Source organism: Panthera uncia (genome assembly GCF_023721935.1).
Source record: "Panthera uncia isolate 11264 chromosome B2 unlocalized genomic scaffold, Puncia_PCG_1.0 HiC_scaffold_24, whole genome shotgun sequence".
NCBI classification, from domain to species: Eukaryota; Metazoa; Chordata; class Mammalia; order Carnivora; family Felidae; genus Panthera; species Panthera uncia.
The window spans coordinates 103839013-103863178 of record NW_026057580.1 but is presented as its reverse complement, the minus strand read 5'-3'; the positions used below and the strand labels follow the sequence as shown (position 1 = coordinate 103863178).

Here is a 24166-nt window from a genome sequence, read left to right as displayed (position 1 = left end):
GAGAAAGGCATGTGAAAGAAAGAAGTCAGAGTATGACAATGTGTTATAAAAATTATTTACAAAATGCGGTGGGAGGATAGAACACATTTTCAAACAAAAGAAACCCTTTCTCTTTCTTCCAAATAAGCCACTAATCAGGGTTTATAGTAAAATCTCCCTCTGTAGCCTGCAGATAAAGTATCAGGAGTTAATCTTCCAGTTAATCTCTTTTCTCTGATTTCTCTGCCCACATCCATGGGGGGCAAGGGGGGAGGAGGGTACAGCTAAAGAAACGGGAGCCGGGGGTCTCTGGCCACTTCATCAAGCTGGAAACAAAGCTCTTATTGTGGGAGCAGTGTTCTCCTTGAGTCTGTATAACGTTGCCTCCACACCGCAGAAAAGTGTGCAGAAAATGCCATATATCATCATGGCGACAAACTGCCAACCTTGTTGGGGGTCGGGGAGGAGCGGGGGCAGAGGGGGAAGACAGGGAGAATGAATAGAGGGGAGCAGAAGGGGGAGAAGAGAAGAGGGAAGAAAAAGGGGAGTAGAAAGCACAAGAGGGAAAAGAAGACGAGGAGAGAAAGAGGGAAGAATAAGAGAGGAAGACATACACCCTGTGTGCAGGCACCGCAAGGGGGTTGGGTGGGGTGGGGGGAGCAAAGGGGGAAGAGTTAAAAGCAGCATCTGTTGCTGGTAGGAGATCAGTTCTCATCCAGTCTTCCTAACTGATGGTATAGAAGCTGATCTTAACTGGTGGTATGTAAAAGTCAGAATTAATGGCTCTGAGACATTTGAGTAAAAGGATCATATATAAACAAACAAACAAACAGACAAACAAATAAATAAATAAAACTGGGAGCTTTCAGCCTCATTATACCTAGCATAATACTTTCAATACATAAAGCATCAGTAAAAAATGTCAGGAATGGCCTTCTTGTTAAGCTGTGACAAATGATACAGTCTGTTCAGTCCCCTCCAGTGTTTCCCCTCTTCCTCCTAAGAGAAGGGGAGCAGGGAGGTGGGACAGCCAGCCCTAGACAGGGGGAGGATTGGGCAGGTCTTCCCAGAAAGAGAAACTTGGTCTGGGCAGACAGGAATTCTATTAAAAACAGAAATGCTGAGTAGAAAGAGAAATAGATCTCTGCTTGAAGACAACTGGGTATATTTGGTTTTCTCCAAACAAAAACTGGGTATATTTGGTTTTCTCCAAAGGCTTTAAGCAGAAAACACAAATGAACTGGCAGCCTATAGTAACTGAATCAGAAGAAACAGGATTAGCATTAATATATTAAAGTTCTTCAAGCAACTGGATGCCCATCTTTTCCTATGCTTTTGGCACACCATTATGGAAATCAGTTGTCTTTTTTTTACTTCATATTGACATCCAGAGGAAGATGCGATGTATACAAACGCAAATAAATTTTAAAAATTCATGATAATTAAAAAGAATTTGGTGCAAATATAGTACTACAATTAATCTCTTAGCTTACCAAGTTAGAACAGAAAAGTTCTTACGAGAGTCCCTTCTGTAATAAAAACATGGCAGGAAACTTAATTTTCTATTGCTTTGTTAAATATTTATTTTAAAAACTGTGTTTAGTGTTTTCAAATTACATTGACAGCATTCCCATATGTAAAAGCTCTTCTTAAAATAGGGGACAGGGACACATGCTCCTTTCGAAGTCCCGCTCGCACTGAGATATCTTTCCATACTTATTTGAAACCCACCATCGCTTTTTTTCCTGTACTCTTTAATCCCATCGTCATTTCTAACAACCAAAAAAGAATAAAGCATTTCTGGGATAATCTAAGTGCTCACCGAATATGCATGAATGTAAAGTATGTTTAAAATCTTCACAATGGGCAACCGGAGAATTTGCCAGAACCATCTGGAGTAAAGCACAGCACCAGCATCCCAGTGGGTGCTCACGAGATAGGAAAGACAGGTTTATTAAACACTTCCTCCGGAAGGAGTCCCCCCCACCCCCACCCCCGGGTCACCTTACTTTTCTCCAACTCTCTTTTTATATCTTCCTTCTCATTGGGTTAACTTTATACAACACCATTATTATTTTTTTTGCCATTTTATTTTCATCACCGAGACAAACTCTGCCAACTTTGCTGAGGCTGGGGGGAGAAGGGGGTAACAGACACAGGGTGAAAGAGGGGGATAATGAGGAGAGGGGGACAGAAGGGGGAAAAGAGAAGAGGGAAGAAAAAGGGGAGTGATGTTTTCCCTGAGTCTATATAACGTCGCCCCCACACCATGCAGAACCATGCTGAAAACGCAATATAGTTCTCCGGGTCCAAGCCAGGGAAGGAAGCAGACAGATACAATTAGATGTGGCTATAATCCTTAAGGAGGAAAACAGCAAAGGGATGTGATGTCCTGGCAGAGCTTTAAGTACCTGAAAATGAGAACTGATTCATCTCAATTATAATCACGGTACTGCTAGTATAATTTGAAACACGGTAATTAAGGAAAATTAAATAAAGCCCAAAGGATTTTGTATATGGGCAAGAGCATAAAATAAAAGATCAGTAAAATAAATGTACGTTATTAGATCATCTGAAGTTTAACACCTCCTCACTGCTATTTACTGCGATTGGTAGTCTTACGTTTATGTTCATTGCTACGCGCGGAGCTCACTGCTTTACACGCATTGTCTTATTTAACCTTCACGGCAACCCCAGGAGGGGGGCCCGATTATTAGCCCCATTTTACTAGAAGTTTAGAAAATTTCAATGGTTTCCCAAGGTCCCACAGACAGTGAGCGACTCGGTCACATTCAAACTAGGATCAGCTGACTTACAGCCTGGGCAGTTGGAAACCCAGCACTACTGTTTCCAAGGCTCTCGTCCTTAATGCAGTATCTTTAAACAGTAGGCGATGTTTGCTGTTGACTTCTTCTGGGGACTTAATGTGGTTTTGATTAGGTTTGAGGCAGGAGCCTACCAAAGACAACAACTCTCATTGACTTGGCGCCTACCGCGTTCCGGGATCGTCAGCACACTGTATCTGAATCAGTATCAGTCCACTTACACGTCAAGCCTACCTCCTTCGTGTGCTCGTCAACACACATCCCGCACATGCTTTTCCAGCAGCCGAGCACGCTGGCTTTCAACCGTCTGGCATTTGACTTCCAACGCTGGCTCACGCCTTCCTGTCTCATTCGGTTCACAAGTTCTCTTTCTTCCCTCTCAACTTGCGCCTGGCTTTCTAACTCCTGCAAAACGTCCCCCGTTCCCTTTTCAGGCACAGGTCATTTCATTCCTCTTTATGCCCTGACTCTTCCGTAGCTCCCCGACAGGAACACTCTCCCCTGTAAAACGGTCATGTGAACCCTCACAAATGAATTCTTCCAGGCCTCCCAGTACCATGCTACTCTTCAGTATATTAAACAAACTTTACATGATGGGGAGCCTAGAAAGCAGAGCACTGAAAACTTTAGGACTGGTTGGGGCGCCAGGGTGGCTCTGTCGGTTAAGCATCTGACTTCAGCTCAGGTCGTGGTCTCACAGCTCGCGGGTTTGAGCCTCACATCGGGCTCTCTGCTGTCAGCACAGAGCCTGCTTTGGATCCTCTGTCTCCCCACCTCCCTGCTCCTCCCTCTCTCTCTCAAAAATAAACATTAAAAAAAAAAACCAGATACACAGTTTTGCCACATACACAGCACAGGTCACTGTATGCATAACCTAATCATATGTTAGACAATAATTAACTATATGACTTATTTAATGAGTTGGAACACTTTCTAGTCTCTTTTACTGAGACAGGAACTATACTAGAGGTGATTCTCATAGCAACTGATCTGTATACTGTAGGTACTCAAGTAGCATTCACTTGAGAGAGAAGAAACAAGGCCTAGGAGACAAAAACCTAGTGTTGTTTGTGCTAATTTGCTTGGAGCTCTAACCCTGAAACAGTTTCCACTAGGCCTCAAGGCTGGAGCGACCTGGGCAATATCAAGAAGTGAGAGGAAAAAGCTGGAAGACATTAACTCAATGTCCCATCTACTGAGTCACACAGTTTAATAATGACCTCAAGGTCAAGCTGTTCTATTTGAAAACCGCAGTGCAGTGAGGCTGTGTATGTTAAAATAAAGAATCTACACATGGACTGATCTCTGTATGGGCAGTTTTTCAACGAGGATGAAGGTGATTATACTTTGGTGGCATTAGGTAATCCGCTGCTAAATATGGAGATGCCTATAGGCTAAACCCTTCCGTCCATTGTACCCAAAACAATGAGTGGCCCTAAGGACATATATTACTGCTTCTCTGGCTATACTGTTGTTGACCTCATCACGGTAAAATCTGAACCAGAAGTTATTTATTGACACAGAAACAGCTATGGGCTTGGAGATGTGCAGGGGGGCAGAGGGTAAAAAGGGGGTGCAGGTGGGCCACCGTGACGGGACATTCCTCAGAAACCTGACTTTCTCAGGCCTCCTGAATGGGGTACATCCGGAGATGTCCTTCTGTCATACTGGAGGCCTGGTCTCAATTCGTGCCCACAGAGTGAAATGTGTGATGTAGGGAAAACTGTTCTCCTCTCCTACATCTAAGGCACCCTGTCCATGGCCATGGCCATCTTGCTACTTAGAACTGAGAAGGAGGGAGGGAGACAGATCTTGTAGGATGAGATTTCCATAAGTGAACTTCCAAGAGATTGTATGGAATGAATTTCTACAGCAGCATTTTCACAGTCTGAACAGAGGTACGCTACGTGTTTTTTCTTGTAACAGACGCCGTTTCCATCTGCTGCAAACCTGCTTTCCCAAGAAGCAGATTTATAGGAGGACAGAGCAAGACGTGGGCGAACCGGGCAGAAGTTCCCTCGAAGGCCTCAGCTCTGGGGCTGCCTCTGGGTGCAGTGTGGTGGAAAGTGCCGGAACCACAAGCACAGGCAGCCTGGAGCTGGGAGCTGTACCTTGGATGGTTACTGGCCTTGTTGAGACCCCACCGCCTCAGCTTTGAGTAGGGGTAACGCGACAACGCAGGCCTTGGGGGTTAAACGATGAGGCCCATTCAGGGCGCCCAGCCTTCCGTGTGCCCGCTTCCTCCTCAAGGAACTACCTTCACAGATAAATTATAATAAAAACTGCCGCCGTCTTTCTCTGCCACAAGTATTCACAGTGCCACAGGAAGGCTGACGTCCTGGAGCAGCCTGCTATTAACCATCCTTTTTGGGACAGGGTCTGAAGATTGTTAGGGGAGACGTATGCATACAAAGACCCCGGCCCTCTCACTTGCTACGCCCGGTCTTTCTAGAACTCAAATTTGATGTCTGCCTCCTGCATAAAATGACTTCCCGTAGCCTTCAGCATAGAGGGAGGTCCTTCAAGGCCTGCACCCCCGCCTACCTTTCTAGACTCTTTTATCCACTCTCCTGTGTTCCCCTCCTTCCCTTACCCCCAACGCACAGGCATTCACTCCCGGTACTTTCAGGAATGCCCTCTGTCTGCTGGCTTCACTGTCTTTGCACACTCTATTTTCACTAGCAAGATGGCCCCTCCTACTGTCAAACCCAGGCTAAGATTCTTCCCAAGAATCCTGTTCTGTCCTTTCTACCTCTTGGGGGTCAGATGCTCTCCTGAACATCCGCATTTATAATTCCAGGATAAAAGAGGAGTGAGTCCTCAACAGACAGTCCGGTCAGAATGCCTTTGTAGTTCCTGCTTTCCCTCAAAACTGCTGTCAACAATTCGCAGGTGTGACCCCCTAGCTTTCCCAGCCCTGAAGGTTTGCGGAATGAGGGCTGCGAATTCTCTAGACCAAGTCTCTCTGTTAACCGGGCGAAGCCAAGCCGGGAAGGCAAGGGTTAAGGAGCCAGGCTGCACTCAAACTCCCTAAGGCTGAAGTTGTATTGAATTGTAACCCAACCCGGCATTCCTCTTCTGCCCCCTCCCCTCCCTTTGTTCCCGGCCGGCGATTTTTACCATGCAACCTCTTGAAGAGGCAATTCGTTTTCAACTCTCTCCCCACCCACCCAACTCCCTGCTAAGCACAAGAAGAGAAACGCTCCCCTCATCAAAAGTAGATTAACTCACACCCCTTTCTCTATCTGCATTTGCATGGGGAACACCCTTTACCAGGCTACAAACAGACCCCTGGGTTGCGTGATTTATCCACAGCTTTATGGAAAGCCAGACAAAGGCCGTGTCTTTTCAGCAATTCTGTATTTGCAGGCTGCCGCTCCGGGCCAGGGCTGGGGCGCCCCTCCCGACTCATCTCCCACTTAAAGCTTCTGAAAGGTTAACAGCATAACTTGAAGCCCCATTCTAAAAGTGAAGGAACACTTGTACCATTTCTTGTGGATCCAAAGAGGAAAAGAAAAGGTTAGGAGAAAATATTTTCAAGTGCAGTCTAAAGGAATGGCTTGTTCTGTCTCTTACACACACACGCACACACACACACTGCACAATGCCCTTTAGGCAGCTTGCAGAGAAAATTGAGGAGTAATTTCGCCTCAATGTGATTTTGATTTTGCTATTTGCCATTTGAGAAACCACAGATGTAGGCTGCAGCCTCTTTCTTTCAGGGGCCTACTTTAGGGAAGAAGGGTATCGAGCACAAGAATCAGTATGGATTCCTTTCTATTCGTTTAACAAAACAAGACTCTTAATATTTGGAACAAGCATTCCATTTTGCTTTGGGTTGCACAGATGCTTGAAATTTCTCATCATGTCTCTATTATTTGCTTAATGCGTCCCCTCGCAGAGTAAGGATGACAGCACTTTTCACGAAGTGTTATCTCACCTTTGTGAATGGATCCGTTGTTGTCCAAGAATCTTAAGTATTAAAAGTTAATGGCAATTAATGAAATTCTGACACGTGCTCCAGCATGGATGAAACCTGGAAACATGCTAAGGGAAACAAATCAGACGCAGAAAGACGGACGTGGTTTAAATTCATAGCCAGAAAGTAGACTGGAGGTCGCCAGGGGCTGGGGGCAGGGGAAAATGGGGAGTTATTGCTGAACGGATCCAGAATTTCTATCTGGAGTGATCAGAAAGTTCTAGAAATGAGTAGTGGTAATGATGGCACATTATGAATGTGCTTAATGCCGTTGAATTGCACACTTAAAAATGGCTCACGTGGTAAATTTCATGTTATGGATATTTTACAGCAGCGGAAAACACTGAAAAAGTCAATTATTCTAATCAGAAAATCACTTTGTTTATGAAGGCCAGGCATCAGATGATATAGTTTAGATGCCCTAACAAACATAAGGAAAATTTTTTCTTGCTATTCAGGCACATTAGTAAAGACCCTGGTTATGCCCTGATTCACAAGTGAAATTCACCAGGGTCACGGAGGTGAGTTCTAGGTGGCCTTACATTAGTCCGTCTACTAAGGAGTTCTTTCCTCTGGCGCCTTAGTGCTGTCGCATCCACCCCACCCCTCCCTTTGCTGTGGGTGAGGAGACCAAATAATTAAGCTTATTTTAAACATGTAGGGTAAATAGGCTCTTAGTGAGAGTTTGGAGCCTCTCCTGGGGTAAAGACACAGGAGTTACTGTTTGGCGTTTGAAATAATCTATTTTGGCTGCTCAAAGGACTTACTTATTTCCTGGTTACATTCTTGAGAGCTGAGGCTAGAAGAGATGAGATCTCCAGTCATCTTTAGATTTCAGCTTTTTGAATTAGATTCATTTATAGAGGATGAAGCTGAGGTCAGGCTGGTGGGTCACCCATGGGTGCACAGCTACAGACCCAGGGCCCAGGCCGACATTCTGGCCGTGTTACATCGATCTCAGTTTGACCTAGCTCAAGCCAGGATTCTGAGAATAATTTCCTTCCACCGTTGCAGCCCTTTATATTGGAAATGAATCCCAGCTACCTGTAGGTATGTCAGGTAAACTAAAAATCGCACCAAGATATAACCTTTTTTTTTTTTTTTTTTTTTTTTTTTTTTGACCTGTCCTTTTTAGGTTGCACTAAAGTTAGATTTTCGGAAATAACCTCTTAACATAGATTACCAAACACAACAATCGATGACACTTCAAAACCTACCCGAAATGATTGGCTTTACCAAATAACACCAATTATATTAGTAATCACATAATAATAACTCTCACTTGAATGCTTACTATGTGTCTATCATTGTGCTAAGCATTTTGCATGGAAAGCCTTATTCTCACAACAACCCTATTATTGCCATTTCACAGGTGAAAAACCAGACGTAGAAAAGTTCAGTAACTTGTCCGAGATCACACAGGAAAGTGGAAGAGTCAGGATTTGGATTCAGTTCTCAGATTTTAGCTTCTCATCATTGTGTTGTCTTTCACAGGGGATTGGGTGGGGGGGAGTGGTAATTTGTGCTGTCTTTAAATGTTGAGCTTTCCCTTCGTAACAATGGAAAAAAAATGCCTTTAGGACTGTGGACCTCAACATCCATTGCTGTTTAGAATCTGGAGAGCTTTAGGAAAACTGAGGCCATCTCCAGGAAAATGGATTTCAATAGCCCAGGGTGTCGCTTGGGACAAGAAAAGTAACCCCTCCGCAGGTGATACAAAGTGCAACCTCTACTTTAGAAAATTCCCTATTTTTAAGCTGCTCCTCCTAACTAGATTTCCTACGTGATAGCTTTTAATTGCTCAAATAATAGCCCCTTTGAACCTGTTTATGAGGCTTACTATCCTTGGTCTAAATCTAGGTGATGACCACTTAATTGCGCGTTCCTCATAAGGTATCTTTATTATGTTTTACTTTTTCTTATTTTTAAAGTAGGAGTTTTTGTCTGGTGAATCTTCTTACTAAAAGTAGTTTTTGAACATTCTAGATAAGTCGGAATATTAAGGAAATTTACACATTTAATCAGTAACCTTCTTTACCTGATTTTTTTATTTTTTATGTTTTTGTCCAAATTAGGACAGAAACTTCAAAGCGTGCTCCTGCTTCAGAATGGGAGTCGGGGGAAAAAAGCGTTCCAGAGAACCAACCAGACTATTATCACATGTGGACTAGCCCAGACACACACTCTGGTCTTGGAGGAGACCCTCCAAAGCCTACCTGTATCTGTGCTGGGGGAAGAGGGCAATTTCACAGGTTACTTTAGACTTGTCCCAAGAAGTTGCCAAGGAGGTGACTCTAACTGTTGCCACGTCCCCTCTGTGTCACCCCTCTGGTCAAGCCTAAACTATGTGGTGGCTAGACACAGAAGGTGCAAACTTCTCACACATGTCCAGGTCAATTTTGCCCCGGCCGGTGGCCGAGATAGAGGAAACTAGGCAATAAAAGTGAGAGGTTTCCAGAAACGAATCGACAAGCGTGTGTGAATGTGAGAACTCTCCTTAATTGGTATATAGGGGGTACCCAATACATCTGGGTTTTTTTCCAGTTGTTGCTAAATGGAATGGCTGGGAGACAGGACCCGGATGCAGTCCTGGCTCTTCCAAAACTTAGCATCAGGGCCTGGGTTTGAAGAGCTATCAGCTGTTGAGGGTTTGCGTGGTCCCAGCACTGCGCCGGGCGTCTTACAGGCATGCCCTCATGTGATCTGCACAATGTCCCAGGAAGTACGCGATATGCTTTCATTTTAACATGAAGAGACCGCAGATTACGGAAGTTCAGTAAGTGCTTGAGATCAAAGGTAGTGACAGCGAGGGATTTGCATCCAGCTGGAGAAATCACTTGGTTCTCTGACTCTCCATTTCCTCAACTATAAAAATGATGGGGTAGACCTAGATAATTCATTCAGCAGGTTTTTACAGATGGCCTATTAAGTGTCAGATACGGGGAGGGTTAGGAATAGAAAACTTACCAACTCACCTCAACTCTTGCAGAATCTGTAGTCAGACCTCACAGAGTTATTTTCTCTGTAATTTTCTCTGGAATTGGGTGTGATTTTACTTACTCAAAAATCCCACACATTTGAAAACAGTCTAAGGGTCATCAGCAGATGGGCGATAAATGAAATGTCTACATAGACTATTATGTAACAAAAACGGAAGAAAATTCTGGCACATACTATATATAATAAAGATAAACCTTGAAGATACGATGCTAAATGAGATAAACAGTCACGGAGGGACCAACACTGTATGGTTCCACTTATATGGGTACCTAGAGTGTCAAATTCATGGAGACAGAAAAGAGAATGGCACTTGCCTGAGGCTGAGAGGTGGGGGAATGGGGAGTTACTGTTGAAGGGGTACACAGTTTCAGTTGACAGGAAAGTTCTAGAGATGGATGGTGGTGATAGTTGCACAACAATGCAAATGTGCTCAATGCCATTGAACTCTACACTTAAAATGGTGAAAATGATACATTTTAGGTGTATTTTACCACAATTCAAAAAAGAGATTAAAAAAATTCTGTGAGAGGGGCACCTGAGTGGCTGAGTCGGGTAAGCGTCCGACTCTTGATTTCAGCTCAGGTCATGATCTTGTGGTTCGGGAGATCGAGCCCCACATCAGGCTCTGACGTGCAGACAGTCCAGAGCCTGCTTGAGATTCTCTCTCCCTCTCCCTCTGCCCCTCCTCTGCTTGGGTTCACTCTCGCTCTCTCTCTCCCTGCCCTTCTCCTGCTCAGAATAAATAAATTAACTTAAAAAAATTCCATGAGTGCTACTGTGCAGAACAATGCTTATACCCCATAAGTGGCACAGTAGTCTTGGTGGACAAAGGAGAAAGCCAAAACATGAATGACCGGAAAACGGTTAACTAAGTTATGCAGGCTGACAAGTTGTGCATCGGCCCAAGCTACCTCTTCCTTTTCTAGGTATTTAAAAGAGGGCTGCACTAGGCTTTAGGCTTATCTCATGATCCAGGTAAATTCTTCTATGTGATTAGTTTCACAAGGTGCAAGCATCTTGGGACGACATTTCTGGCTGTGGTCAACTTCTCTCAAGTGAAGCTTGGTTTGTGGAGAACATCATTTCCTGAATTCTATAATTTTCTACCCACTCACTATAACTGAATATTCAAGATGGCACACATCCAAAAGGCAGCCTGATTCCAGCCCAACTGAACAGGAACTGTTTTAGCAAATCTTCAATAGAATTTTGCCCACAGGCGGTCTTTGAAATATATGAGCACTTCTTCAGCAGACCAGTAATAATAGCTACTCAATCACTGGAGTTAACTCAAGTTTTTGAAATGCCTTTTCATTAACAATCAAAATGTTGCCTCAAATGAAAAGCCTAATAGGATGGGAAGGGACTTTTCGGTTGCAGGTATTTCTGGAAGTGCTTGGTCATGCAGAAGAAATGAAAGCACTCAGTTATGTCTGTGAAAAGGATAGTTTCTATTTTCTTCCCCTCCCCGCCAATTACATTGTAAGGCTGTACTTTCCTTTATTATGTTGTCTAACTGTATCTGCAAGTGTAGGTGGAAAATATCATCTAATGTTAACATCAGAAATACACTAATATTTACCCCTCAAATCTCCTTGGTGAACTAAGAGTTTCATCAACAGCAACTGCTATAGTCTATGCAAGAACATTTGACCAAATTGTGCAAATCCTTTCAGTAAAAGAAAAAGTTCCTCCCACTATTTGTGGTTATAAGTAATCACGTTTGTTGGGTTGAGATTAGGGTAAAAAAAAAAATCTATTTTAGTTTCCAGAAACATGAATGAACTCTCAAACTGCTAAGAGAAACCGAAATTCTTTCAAACCATTTTTTCTTGAAAGGTGGAAACGAAAAGAGCCTTAAGGATATTTGTCTTGGTTTTTATTAGTCTCATTTAAGATAAATGGAAGACCGTGTTTTTTGACAACAGGAATACTGTTCTTGCTCTGAGCTAAGGGGTGGGGAGGCTTACTTGTAACAGGTCGTAATAATTCAAAGAATAAGTACAGTCAGTTCTGCTATAACATTTATTTTAAACATGAATTTGTTCCCACATGATTAATATACTAGGGAACAATTTGAACTTAATTCAAATATCCTAACTTTGCCTTGGCTTATGCAGGATTTCATCCGTAAGAAACACTAGGTGGATGCAGAAAATTGTCCCCAGTCCCAGAGAGCAGCACAGGAAGACAAAAACACGTGCGCTCACCTCGAATGCCTACCAGAGAACTCAGTCCACCTGCACGCATAGTAGGTGCCACACGCATCCATGTCAGGTGACTTCAAAAGAATCCCTTGGGGCACCTGGGCGCCTCAGTCGGTTAAGCGTCCGACTTCGGCTCAGGTCATGGTCTCGAGGGTTGTGAGTTCGAGCCCCGCGTCGGGCTCTGGGCTGACAGCTCAGAGCCTGGAGCCTGTTTCAGATTCTGTGTCTCCTTCTCTCTCTACCCATCTCCCCCACTTGTGCTCTGTCTTTCTCTCTCTCTCAAAAATAAATAAATGTAAAAAAAATAATAATAATAAATAAATACTAAAAATATCTTTCAAAATAACCCCTAAACTGCAATCCTGTAGATGGTTTCCTATTTTTTCTCTTTCCTCTTAGCCTATCTTGTATTTTCCCTCTTTGTTCTTGGTTCTTTTTCCTCTTTTATTGTTCTTTTTTCTGACTCTTTCTCTCCTGCTCCCTTTCTCTCTTCCTCTTGTATAGAGGAGGGTGGCAGGTGTAGCAACCAGGGGGCATCCATGAGCAACTTCAAGGTCAGGTTTACTAAGCAGGCATGTATTTCTTAACCATTTAACAAGTCTAAGTCAGTGTCTTCATTTTTCTCGATTCCAATTTTTTTTTTAATGTATCACTGGTGACGTTTTTGAGTGTTGTGCTCAAAACTCATTTTTCCTATAAGTCCTATTCCCCCCCCGTGATTTTGCACAGTGAGTGATTTTTAGGAATACGCATGTCATGTGTCGCGTTATGGCAGTAAAAGGAGTGGACTCTGGAGTGAAACTGGGTTTCAGTTTCAGCTCTACCGCTATCTGCCTATGTGGCCTCGGATAACGAACTTTACCCTTCGTCCACTTAATATTCTTGCGCTAAAACAGGGGTATTATACTAATACCCACGTGATGGGGCTGTGAGCGAGGATGGGGCTTAAGCCAGTGCCTGATATGTGGTAAGTACTCAAATATTACTCGCTGTTAGTGTTTATTTTTTAGTGTTTTTGTTGTTATCCAGGCACATATTTAGAAAATTTACAAGTGTTAGGGTGCCTGGGTATCTCAGTCATTGAGTATCTGACTTCGGCTCAGGTCATGATCTCATGGTCCTTGAGTTCAAGTCCCATATTGGGTGAACATGAACGAGCCCTACTTTGGGTAAAACACGAGCCCCACTTCTCTCTCTCTCTCTCTCTGCCCCTTGCTCACTTGTGCCCTCTCTCTCTCTCTCTCTCTCTCTCAAAAAAAAAAAAAAATTTACAAGTGTTAGATACATAGTATGTTTACAGCCGTTGGGAACCAGTGAGGTCACAAAGCTTAAGGTGTCACGTTGGTGATGTCACGGTCTACCATGCTCCCAGGTGAATCTGATCAATATAGATATTTTAAATAACGTTCCTAAGTTTTGACTCAAGATCTAACAATAAAGAGGAGAACTGGCAGCAGGAAGTACACACGAGCTCTGGGGAACGGCCAACAGCTGCTTTTGTATAGCAACTCCGCAAACTTTTACTCACTTTGCTTTTACAAAATGCTGTCCACCTTGAACGGTTTCACTGTTACTACCTTCTGACTGATCACTAATGAACAGCACCTTCAAAATGGGCAAACTCATTAGGACTCGGAAAAAGTGACTACCCAGGTCTCGGTCTTCCCTCCCACATTAAATTACAATGAGTTGAACAGATGAATGCTCAAAATCACCATATTGAAATTGAGGAGGACACAAATAAATGGAAAGGGATTCCATGCCCATGGATTGGAAGAATTAGTATTGCTAAAATGTCCGTATTACCTAAAGCCATCTAGAGATTCACGGTAATCCCTATCAAATGTCTTTTCAGAGAAACAATGATTTTCAGAGAACAAATGATTCTAAAATGGGTATGGGACCACAAAGGAGCCCAAATAGCCAAATCAATCTTGAGAAAGAAAAATAAAAAGCCAGAGGTGTCACAAGGCCTGATTTCAAACCATACTACAAAATGACTGTAATCAAAACAGTATAGTATGGTAATCAAAACAGTCACGTAGACCCATGGAACAGAATACAGAGCCCAGAAATAAAACCTACGTATCTATGGTTAATTAACTTACACAAAAGGAAGCAAGAATATATAATAGGGGAAAAGACAGTCTCTGCAACAGACACTGTGGGGAAGAGTAGATAACCACATGCAAAAGAATGAAACAAGACCACATTCTTACACCATATACAACAATTAGCTCCAAATGGATTAAATACCTGAATGTAAGACTTCGAAGAAAACATAAATGATAAGCTCCTTGACATCAGTCTCGGTAAATTTTTTTTTTTAATCTGTCCCTTGAGATAAGGGCAACAAAAGCAAAAAAATACAATAAAATAAAAACAAAAAACAAACACACAAAACCAAAACCAAATGGAACCACATCAGACTAAAAAGCTTCTGGAAAGCAAAAGCAACCATTAACATAATGAAAAGGCAATGTACTGAGTGGGACAAATATTTGCAAATGATATATCTAATAAGGGGTTAATATCGAAATACATAAGGAACTCATACAACTCAATAACACAGAGCCAAACAATCTGATAAAGAAATGGGCAGAGGATCTGAACAGACACATTTCAAAGAAGACATCCAGGTGGCCAACAGGCACATGAAAAGATGCTCAACGTCACTAATCATCAGGGAAATGCAGATCAAAACCTCAATGAGGTATCACCCCATACTTGTCAGAATGGCTATTATCAAAAAGACAAGAAATAACAAGCGTTGGCAAGGGTGTGGATAAAAGGGAACTCTCACACACAATGAGAACGCAAATTGGTGCAGCCACTGTGGAAACCAGTACGGAGTTTCCCCCCCCAATTACAAATAGAACTACCATATGATCCAGCAATTCCGCTCCTAGGTATCTATCCAAAGAAAATGAAGACACTAATTTGGTAAGATACCTGCACCACGTTTATTGCAGCATTATTTACAATAGCCAAGATATGGAAACAACTGAACGACCACTGATAAACGAATGGGTGAAGAAGTGGTATCCATACACAATGAAACACTACTCAGCCACAAAAGAAGAGTGAGGTCTTGCCATTGGCGGACCTTGAGGGTATTAGACTATGTGAAATACGTCGGTCGGAGAAAGACAAACACCGTATGATGTCACTTTTACAAGTGGAATCTAAAAAACCAAACCAAACCAAACCAAATCGGACCAAGACTCACAGATACGGAGAACAGAGTGGTGGTTGCCAGAGGGGATGGGGTTCGGGGTGGGGTGCGAAATGGGTGAAGGGGATTAAGGGGTACAAACTTCCAGTTATGAAATGAGTGATGAGGATGTAATAGACGCCACAGGGAATCCAGTCAACAATATTGTATTAACTTTGTATGATGCCAGAAGGTAAATGCCCTTACCGTGGTGATCAGGTCCCAATACACACAAATGCCAAATCACTATGTTGTCCACACGAAACTAACAGAATATTGTGGGTCAATTATGCTTCGATAAAAGGACAACCAAACAAAAAGTGGAAATAAAATCACTGTGTTCCCACCTTCTAAGTTGTTGTCATTGTCGAGGGGGCAAGAGAGGAGAAGGAGATAGGGCAGGGAGGGAAGGGGCATGAGAACAACGATAGCAACACAACGACAATCATAAAGAGATATGGAAATGAGTAGTCCAAGTGAGATCTGCTCATTACGTATAGTGATCAGATATGCTATTTGAGGAATAGCTTCTACACAAGCAGAAAACTATTTAACAGGGTTGCTTCTAAATTATCAGAGATCTTAAATGGTTTTAAGAGAGATCTCATTCAGTCATTATGATAAAAGCTCTTGGAGGGGAAAACAAATAGAGACATTCAAATAAAAGTACTCAATGCCACGTAAAAGAAAAAGTACATTAAATTGTGCCAAATCCCATAGTGTAAGTTCTTTATGAAATCCACCCACATAACAAGCCTTCGTTAAAAACAATTCCAGCCAAGTCCTACACCCCAGCCTTGAACACATATTTCCTCCAGTATCGAAAAAAACTTTACATGACCTCATAAAAAGTGTCGGCATAATAAATGTTATTTAGGCTGGAGGAAAAGTATTCAGTGAGGACATCTGCAAATAAAAATGTACTAAAAGCCATGACAATTCACCTCTTCTCAATAGCCTTCTCCCTTGGTTCGAAACCTTTCTCGTCTTCTCCAGTGTCCTAAGCAGTTACGGCTGGCCCAGGGCATGTCTACACAGAATCCTGTTCTCATGGCTAAGGGAAGAGAGTGGAAGAGCCACAAACTGCCCCTTCCCACACCAAACAGTCTTGTTTCTCCAACAGGATCCATAGGAAGCCAGACTTCATCAGAAACCACAGCTAAATTGACAGTGTTGTCCTGGAGGATGGGGTGGCCCTGGACAAAAGCTAACTCCGATTCCATTCTACCTGGGTCTAAGTCTCTAAGCTAAGTCTCTAGACAGAGTAAATGGTGGACAGGCACTATAGACTCCCCAGGCCTGGTCAACAGGTTTCCTTCCTCCTTCCTTCCTTCCTTCCTTCCTTCCTTCCTTCCTCCTTTCCTTCCTTTCTTGCTTCCTTCTCGCTCTCGCTCTCCCTCTCCCTCTGCACAGATTTGAGAGAAGGCTTGCTTCCTAAGTGCAAGAAGGTTATCCCTTCCAAATAAAGTGGTGCCTCCACTACTGAGAGCAACCTCTTTTCTAAGCTATGGTAATGCGCAGAGCATCTTTCAGTGTGTTTCACACCACCAAGCATGTGAAAACCTCCTTCTCTCCTCCACCTACCCTGACGCTGTCTACACTATCACGCACTAAAGGAAGAGTCTCTGTAGACTGAGACACACAAGAGCTGGGAGGTCGGGGATCAACATTCTAATCCTTGTTCAGCCACAGCTTTTGAACAATGCTGAATGCTCTCCACAAAGCTATGCTTAAGGCTTCGGCTCTTTAAGTCTTAAACATTAAGGGTGTGATACTCACTTACTGGCTTTTTAACACAGTGGACAAAGGTGCTTGAAAAAAAATGTAGCTCTCTAGGATATGATAGAAAAAAATAAACTGATGTCACACTCAATATTTTACTCATTTTTTTCCACTAAATACATATGTCCTCAATGGCCCCAAAGATGATATGATGTAGCATCTCTTATAGTTCAAAGGTGACATTCTGTAGTAGGGAATTCACTTCTAATTGGACAGCATTATGAACTATTTAAAAACTTTCCTAAAAGGTTAAAACAGGCCGTAAACTGTATCTGGGGACAAATCTTATGAGGCTTTCAAAGGCTCTGTTATAGATCATTTAGGAAGATTAAAGAAACCCCCTCTACCTATGAGAGTTCCTTCTCAGTCATTGTAAGGCTCCATTAAACATGAAAAGAGGCCCTTACTGTCTACTTTCCAACTACAGATTTCTATCTCTCCACGAATTGTATCAGTGGCTATTTTAACTTTTAAAACTTGCTTTCTTATTACCTCATTTTACCTGTGAATGCTATTAGAAGCCATATATAGAAATGGAAAGTACAGCTCCATTGTTCTTTTGAGTCTGGATCTCATGTCCCTTTCTTTCCCTCTTTTTCTCTCTCAAATGTCAAGTGTACAAACTTAGATGACTAGGATGTCAGGCAAAGAAGCTGCGGTGGGGAGGGAGGGGCAGGGGGCTTGGAACGAAGGATCTGGGCAGGAATGCTAGAAAGAAAGGGCAACAGGAGTAAGTACAATAACATTTTTAAAAATTTCAGGAAGCAACTAGGGATTCAGAAATGGATTTCTAACTGGCATGGGAAAGGAAAAAGACCTATATATTTGGGATGAATACAATCGCTCTACATATGGGAAAGAAAGGCATATAACCTTTGCAATGTGTAGCCAACATCTGGGAATTCTTTTACCTAAATAAGTTTGGAAGGATATCTTCTCCGAAATAAGCCACTCTGAGGATATTGGGGACCAGGCTAAACAGGTCAAAATACATTGTGTTAATGTCTCTAAGATTTTTTTTTTTAATTTTATTTTAAATATTTATTCTTGAGAGAGAGAGAAAAACAGAGTGTGAGTGGGGGAGGGGCAGAGAGAGAGAAGGAGACACAGAATTTGAAACTGGCTCCAGGCTCGGAGCCTGTCAGCACAGAGCCCGATGTGGGGCTTGAACTCACAAACCATGAGATCATGACCTAGGCTGAGGTCAGGCACTTAACTGACTGAAGCACCCAGGTGCCCCAAAATTTTATTTTTAAGCAACCTCTACACCCAACGTGGGGCGCGAACTCACAACCCCAAGATCAAGAGTTACATGCCCCACTGACTGAGCCAGCCAGGCGTCCCTGTGTTAATGTCTCTGAAATCTATGTGTATATCAGTGATCTCTCACAAAAATGTTTCCATTTATAAAAATCCTAAAACAAATCTAAACCTGAGCTGTTGGAATGATGTACGAATGTGGTATACAGATAAAATGTGCTATTTTACAGGGAAAAATGATTAAGCCATTGAGGATGGCTGTCGAAACACATTAGTTAGACGGGAATCAGTAACGCAGAGTGTACAAAGTCAGAAAGGTGCTTCTGGGGCGCCTGGGTGGCTCAGTCGGTTAAGCGTCCGACTTCGGCTCAGGTCACGATCTCACGGTCCGTGAGTTCGAGCCCCGCGTCGGGCTCTGTGCTGACAGCTCAGAGCCTGGAGCCTGTTTCGGATTCTGTGTCTCCCTCTCTCTGACCCTCCCCTGTTCATGCTCTGTCTCTCCCTGTCTCAAAAATAAATAAAATGTTAAAAAAAAAAAATTTAAGAAAGGTGCTTCTGCCTGGTTGAAAAGTGACTGACCTGTATTTCTCTAAATGTTTGGACTTTTCCTCCCCCCCAGAAAGAATTCTTGCTTAGAAGGAGCCAAGTCACAAGCTCTGCCCCTTAGGTGTGGTGAGAACTTGTATTGGCAGGTGGTTAACGAGCGGCCCTTTTCCCATTTTAAAATTCTGCACGTGAAAAATTGAGGATTATTAGAGAAGCCGGCTACAGAATTATAACAAGAAGATAGAAATGGATCAAGGAAAACAGACGGACTCTGTATCTTAAAAGAATACCGATTTTCACAGTCTTTGTTGGGCAGAGGTGCTGTACGTGGGAAAAAAATTGGTTATTCTTCATTGAGGAAAGAACTAGATACAACGAGTTTAACCATTCAGTTAAACCGCTCTGTGAAAATTGTGATCTTGAGAAACAGAGGGAGTCACCTAGCAAAAGTATGTGAAGAGCTGGCTGTGACACGGAGTTTGTCTCATCTAAAGGGGGTCTGGCCTTTTCTAGGTGGAAAGGGCACAGAAGTGAAAGCGTTCTGGTGAATTCCAGAACAAAGCATCATTTAACTTCTTCCTGTTTGGGTGCCTCCCACTTTGTCCGGGACTTTTCTTCCCCAAGTGGCCTTCCTCCCAGCATCCTTCTTCACCTTTCCCCTTCCCTAATTATGTGTTACCTCAGATTTTAGGGGGACTCACTGGAAAGAATCCAACTGCATTGAAAACAATAATGCCGGAATCACCGCTTAAAGGTTTTTTTTTTTTTCCTCATTAAATTTCTGCTGCAGCAAACGGACTTTAGGTAAGACACAGTACGGTTAAATGACGACCCCTCTCGCCCAGCAAATTTGGAGGAGGCCGGTGAGGATGACAGTCTCCTTTTTATTGACTGCTTACCACGTGCCACATTCTGTTGTACAAACTCTTCATGTATTTTCTCATTCTTCTACTAATGCTGGGTGGCGGGTAGATATTAGTCTTATTTTAGAGTTAATGAAACACAGGCACAAGCTCAGAGCCTCAAACAGGGGCTGGCAAACGACGGCCCCTGGATCAAGCCTGACCCTAAAGTTTTTCTGGAAAATCCAAGCCCATTCGTTGACATAGTGCCCGTGGCAGCTTTCGAGCTACAATGGCAGAGCTGAGCAGTTGTGAGACCTTAGGGCCCAGAAAGCCTAATATTTACTATCTGGATCTTTATAGAAAACCTCCACCAAAGCCCAGTATAAAACATGGTTAATTCACTGATTTAAAAAAAAAAAAAAGGCAAGAACATCTGGGCAGCTTGGAATAGAACTTTTACTGAAACTTTCTTAGAAAAAAATATTCTAGGGGCGCCCGGGTGGCTCAGGCAGTTAAGCATCCAACTTCGGCTCAGGTCATGATCTTACGGTTCATGAGTTTGAGCCCCATGTGGGGCTCTGTGCTGACAGGTCAGAGCCTGGAGCCTGCTTTGGATCTGTGTCTCCCTCTCTCTCTGCCCCTCCCCTGCTCATGTTCTGTCTGTCTCTCTCTCAAAAATAAACAAATATTAAAAATTAAAAAAAAATATTCTGTCTTCATCGGTCCTTTCGTGTTCAGATCTTACCTATCTCCTCTCACTAAAGTTTATCAACCAGTCTCAGAAAAAACAACAGTGTTCCTGGAACACCAGTGCAGTAACTACTGGTTTCTTTCTTGGTGTGTGAATTTTGATCAGGTGAAAAGATTTCCAAGAAAGAAAAGAAAAAGGACAGACCAAAGAAAGCTTCAACAGCCATGACTTTCCCGAGAGGTTGCAAAATTTTTGGCAATTTCACAGGTATTTCTTCTCAAGTACAAATGACATCATTGCTGAAATTAAAAAGGAAATTGGCCTGGTGTATTCTACATTTGGTATCACATATTGTTTTGGTTGAGCATCAATTGATTTTTCTATTTTTACCGGGAAGTTATGTCATAACTATTTTTAGTAGACAGGGTCTGGTTCTGTCATTTATGGAACTCAACACACAATTATGCCTCAGAATTTTCTTCTAAAGCTCTAAAGAATGCATATATTTGGGGCAGAATGTGCTCCTCAGCAAATATTCTCCTATACTCCGAAACATTTTAGATTAAAAAGTCTAAAACAGGAAGTGGGTATTAGCAAAGGAAACAACTTGGTATATTACCAGGAAGGAGAGTGGCTATAGCTTTATGACATAAATTTAATATTAATAAATATTAATATTTTTAATCATCAATTGACAGTGAGTTAACATCTGTGCTGCTCTAGTAATTTTTACTTTATCCTTAAACACCTGTCTATAAATCGGGGCACCTGGATGGCTCAGGTGGCTACGCGTCTGATTTCGGCTCAGGTCGTTAAGCGTCTGACTTCGGCTCAGGTCATGATCTCACAGTTCATGAGTTTGAGCCCCACATTGGGTTTTGCACTGACGGTGCAGAGCCTGCTTCTGATTCTCCGTCTCCTTCTCTTTGCCCCTCCTCTGCTCGCACACACACACACTCTCTCTCTCTCTCTCAAAAATAAACATTTAAAAAAAATTAACAAGAAAAGAAAAAAAAAAACCGATCCATAAGTCAAAGTCAATTAATAACTCAATCTCCAGAGTACATGGTTTGGCCCATAAAGCTGAGCTCAATTCACATGGTGCCAAAGAATTTAAGCAAACTTGTTTGTAATAAAAGTGACCAGAAAGTAAATGCCTGAGACAAGATAAAGCCCACGGTTTTTCCCTTCCCTCCACCCCCTTCCCCCAACACCCGCCAATAGAGAATAGCATCGAACAGAGGCTCCCAAGCTCGCCTGAATCTCTTGGGGATCTTCCACAATCCCTCTGCCTGGGCCATACCCCAGGCCTGTGAAATCACAGTCTCTGGAGGCGGGACACAGGGATCAGTCCCGGTCTGGGAAGCTCCCAGACACCAGTAGATAATTGTGATTAAGGTGCAGATAGCCTGAAGGACTCAGTCAGGCTACCCCTGACGTCTGCAGGTCTGGGCACTTAAAGTGCTCTGGCACCTGCAAGCACTTGGAGCTCTTTGGTGTAGGAGTTACTACCATAATGTATTGGAGGGGGGGTGCACTGGTCCCAGCAGTCTTGCTTCTAACACATCATTAGCGCGTTAATGCAAATTATCAAGAGGATTTTAACACAATGCGTATGGCCTTAGGGTTCCTCTTAAGTTATGATCGGTTGGAACATTCACCCTACTTCTGCATCTTGGGAGACAACGCATCTCTGATACCTGGCTTTGCTCTTTATTTTGCAAGCATATTTCTCCTGCGTGACCAACTTTGAAAGACCAAAACCGAAGGAAAAACTGCGCCTTACCTCTACGATGCTTTTCAAGTCTTGCACGTAAGTCCTTTCGGTCTCCAGAATTTCCTGGACAACCCTATCCACATAGAGGAGCTTGGGGCTGGTGGCCGACTCCGCACCCGGCTGGGTCGCCCCGTTGGCCTCCATTCTGCGCTGGGCCCGGGGCTGCCCTTCGTCGCCCTCGTCGGCGTTCTGTTGTTGCCCGGCGGCGCTGTCCCTCTGCAACTCGCCGCTGGAAAACGGCCTGGCCGGAATCAGCTCCAGTTTTATGGCCCCGGCTTCCTTATCTTGGTGAAACAAGCCCAAGTGGCTGTTCGAAACTAAGGTCATTCTGCTGCCGAAGGAGCCATGGCTGTCCCTGGAAGAGGCGGAGGACGACGTGGAGCCGAAGCTGACGGGGCGGTCACTGTCAGAGAGCTCCATGGCCTTCAGTTCCTGGGAGCGGGGATGCCTGGCTATGGTCTTGGGATCTGGAATTTCTGCTACAGCTGATGGCACTTCAAGAGCTAACTGGTGCACATCTACAGTCATTGGGGGTGGGAAGGAAAGAACAAAAGAAAGAAAAAGGACAAGGTGAGCACGTATTTTAACATTGTATCAAACAAGGTTTAAAGGAGGTTAAAGTCTCGCCCAAATGTATATACGGTCAGAAGTAGAAAGGTGGTGAATTCGTTATAGAAGGAAATGCAAAGGCGCCCTTGGGCGGTCGAGTTGCAAAGTTTGAGTTTCTAAAGCATCAGCTGGGAGCAGGTGAGAAATGCAGAGTCTGGGGCACGACCTCTGCATTTTAACAAGATGCCAATGCGATTTAATTTAATTGGAAAGCTCGAGAAGCACTGCATCCACCGCGGCAAAGTGGGATCACCTGGAACAACTCGTACATGCGGATTCGCCCAGATTTACTAAATTAAAGGCTCCGCGGTCAGGGCATAAGGACTCTATAGCTTTAACAAGCATCACGAGGGATTCTTACTTCAAACACACCCTCCATGATTCTTATGGAATTTTATGCAACACTGTTCTACGTTTTCAGTATTGCACTCTAATTCCACAACAGTTTAAGCCACCTTCCTGCAGTCATCACTATTTAACAGATGCTGACCATTTTACATTTTACTTGGAGACAGCATGAAAGAAAAAATGTTGTGTGGATAATACTGGGCAAGGAAAGCCAAAATATTAAGACCCATACTTTCTCCCAAACTTCCTCTCTCAACACGACATTTCTCTCAATCTCTACTTGAAAGTTGACATCGCAATTGGGGTGTATATGAAGTTATGCTATGACAGAGTATATTTGATTAACTACAACACCCCCCCCCAAAGTTAGATAACACGGCAGTGTAAATATACAATTAAGTAATATAGAAACTCGGTTATGAGAAAAATTATGCATTTTTAAAGAAATGGGGCTGTTAATGTTTAGAAGACGGCATTAAGAGAGAATATCTAATGGCAAAGTGAAAAGGTCATTTAATATATGTAGCATTTAAATCTTGAGGCCCTGCACAAAATTGAAACTCACAGAAGATATTGTGGGGAAACACACAAAGTTCCAATCTTCTTTGTTTGCAAGAAGGCAGGACGAACACTGTTTCCCCCTAATGAGATCCCAAGTTTACAGAACAATATACCTTGCAATAAAGAACATGCTGAATGAAGACATTTGCTTCATTTTGGCAGGTGACCTTACCAGCAGGATCCATGTGTATGGGTTTTGTTAGAAAACATATGAGTGCAACCTCTGTTTAGAAGGTTATAACAAAACACACATACATTAATAAGAAGGATCTAGATTAATAATCATTTTTTAAAAGGAACATGAATTTGGTTTGACTCTATAATAAAGACTGTCAAACAGCTGGTAGCAATATTTCTAGAATATAAAGAATCCCATCAACTCTGTATCCTTCAATATCCCGAGTTTTTCTAGATAGTTTATATTTACAGCAAATATCAGTGCCAACGTGTAATGCGAATATTATAAATATAAAATAAAAGAACTAAATTGGGTCAACAAGAAGAAATGGTAAGAAATGTGTAGGAAATGAGTAATTTATCAGC

General features: G+C 42.9%; 1 protein-coding gene across 1 annotated transcript in view; it reads right to left on the bottom strand.

The window, feature by feature from the left end:
• The window catches only part of PLEKHG1 (pleckstrin homology and RhoGEF domain containing G1), a 98210-nt gene extending 75587 nt beyond the window's left edge, over window positions 1-22623 (bottom strand). Inside the window, exon 1 of the mRNA XM_049653077.1 lies at window positions 22115-22623. Within this exon, the coding sequence (XP_049509034.1) occupies window positions 22115-22525 (411 nt within the window). The 5' untranslated portion in view covers window positions 22526-22623. The remainder of the gene's footprint in view (window positions 1-22114) is intronic.
• Window positions 22624-24166: the final 1543 nt, after the last annotated feature.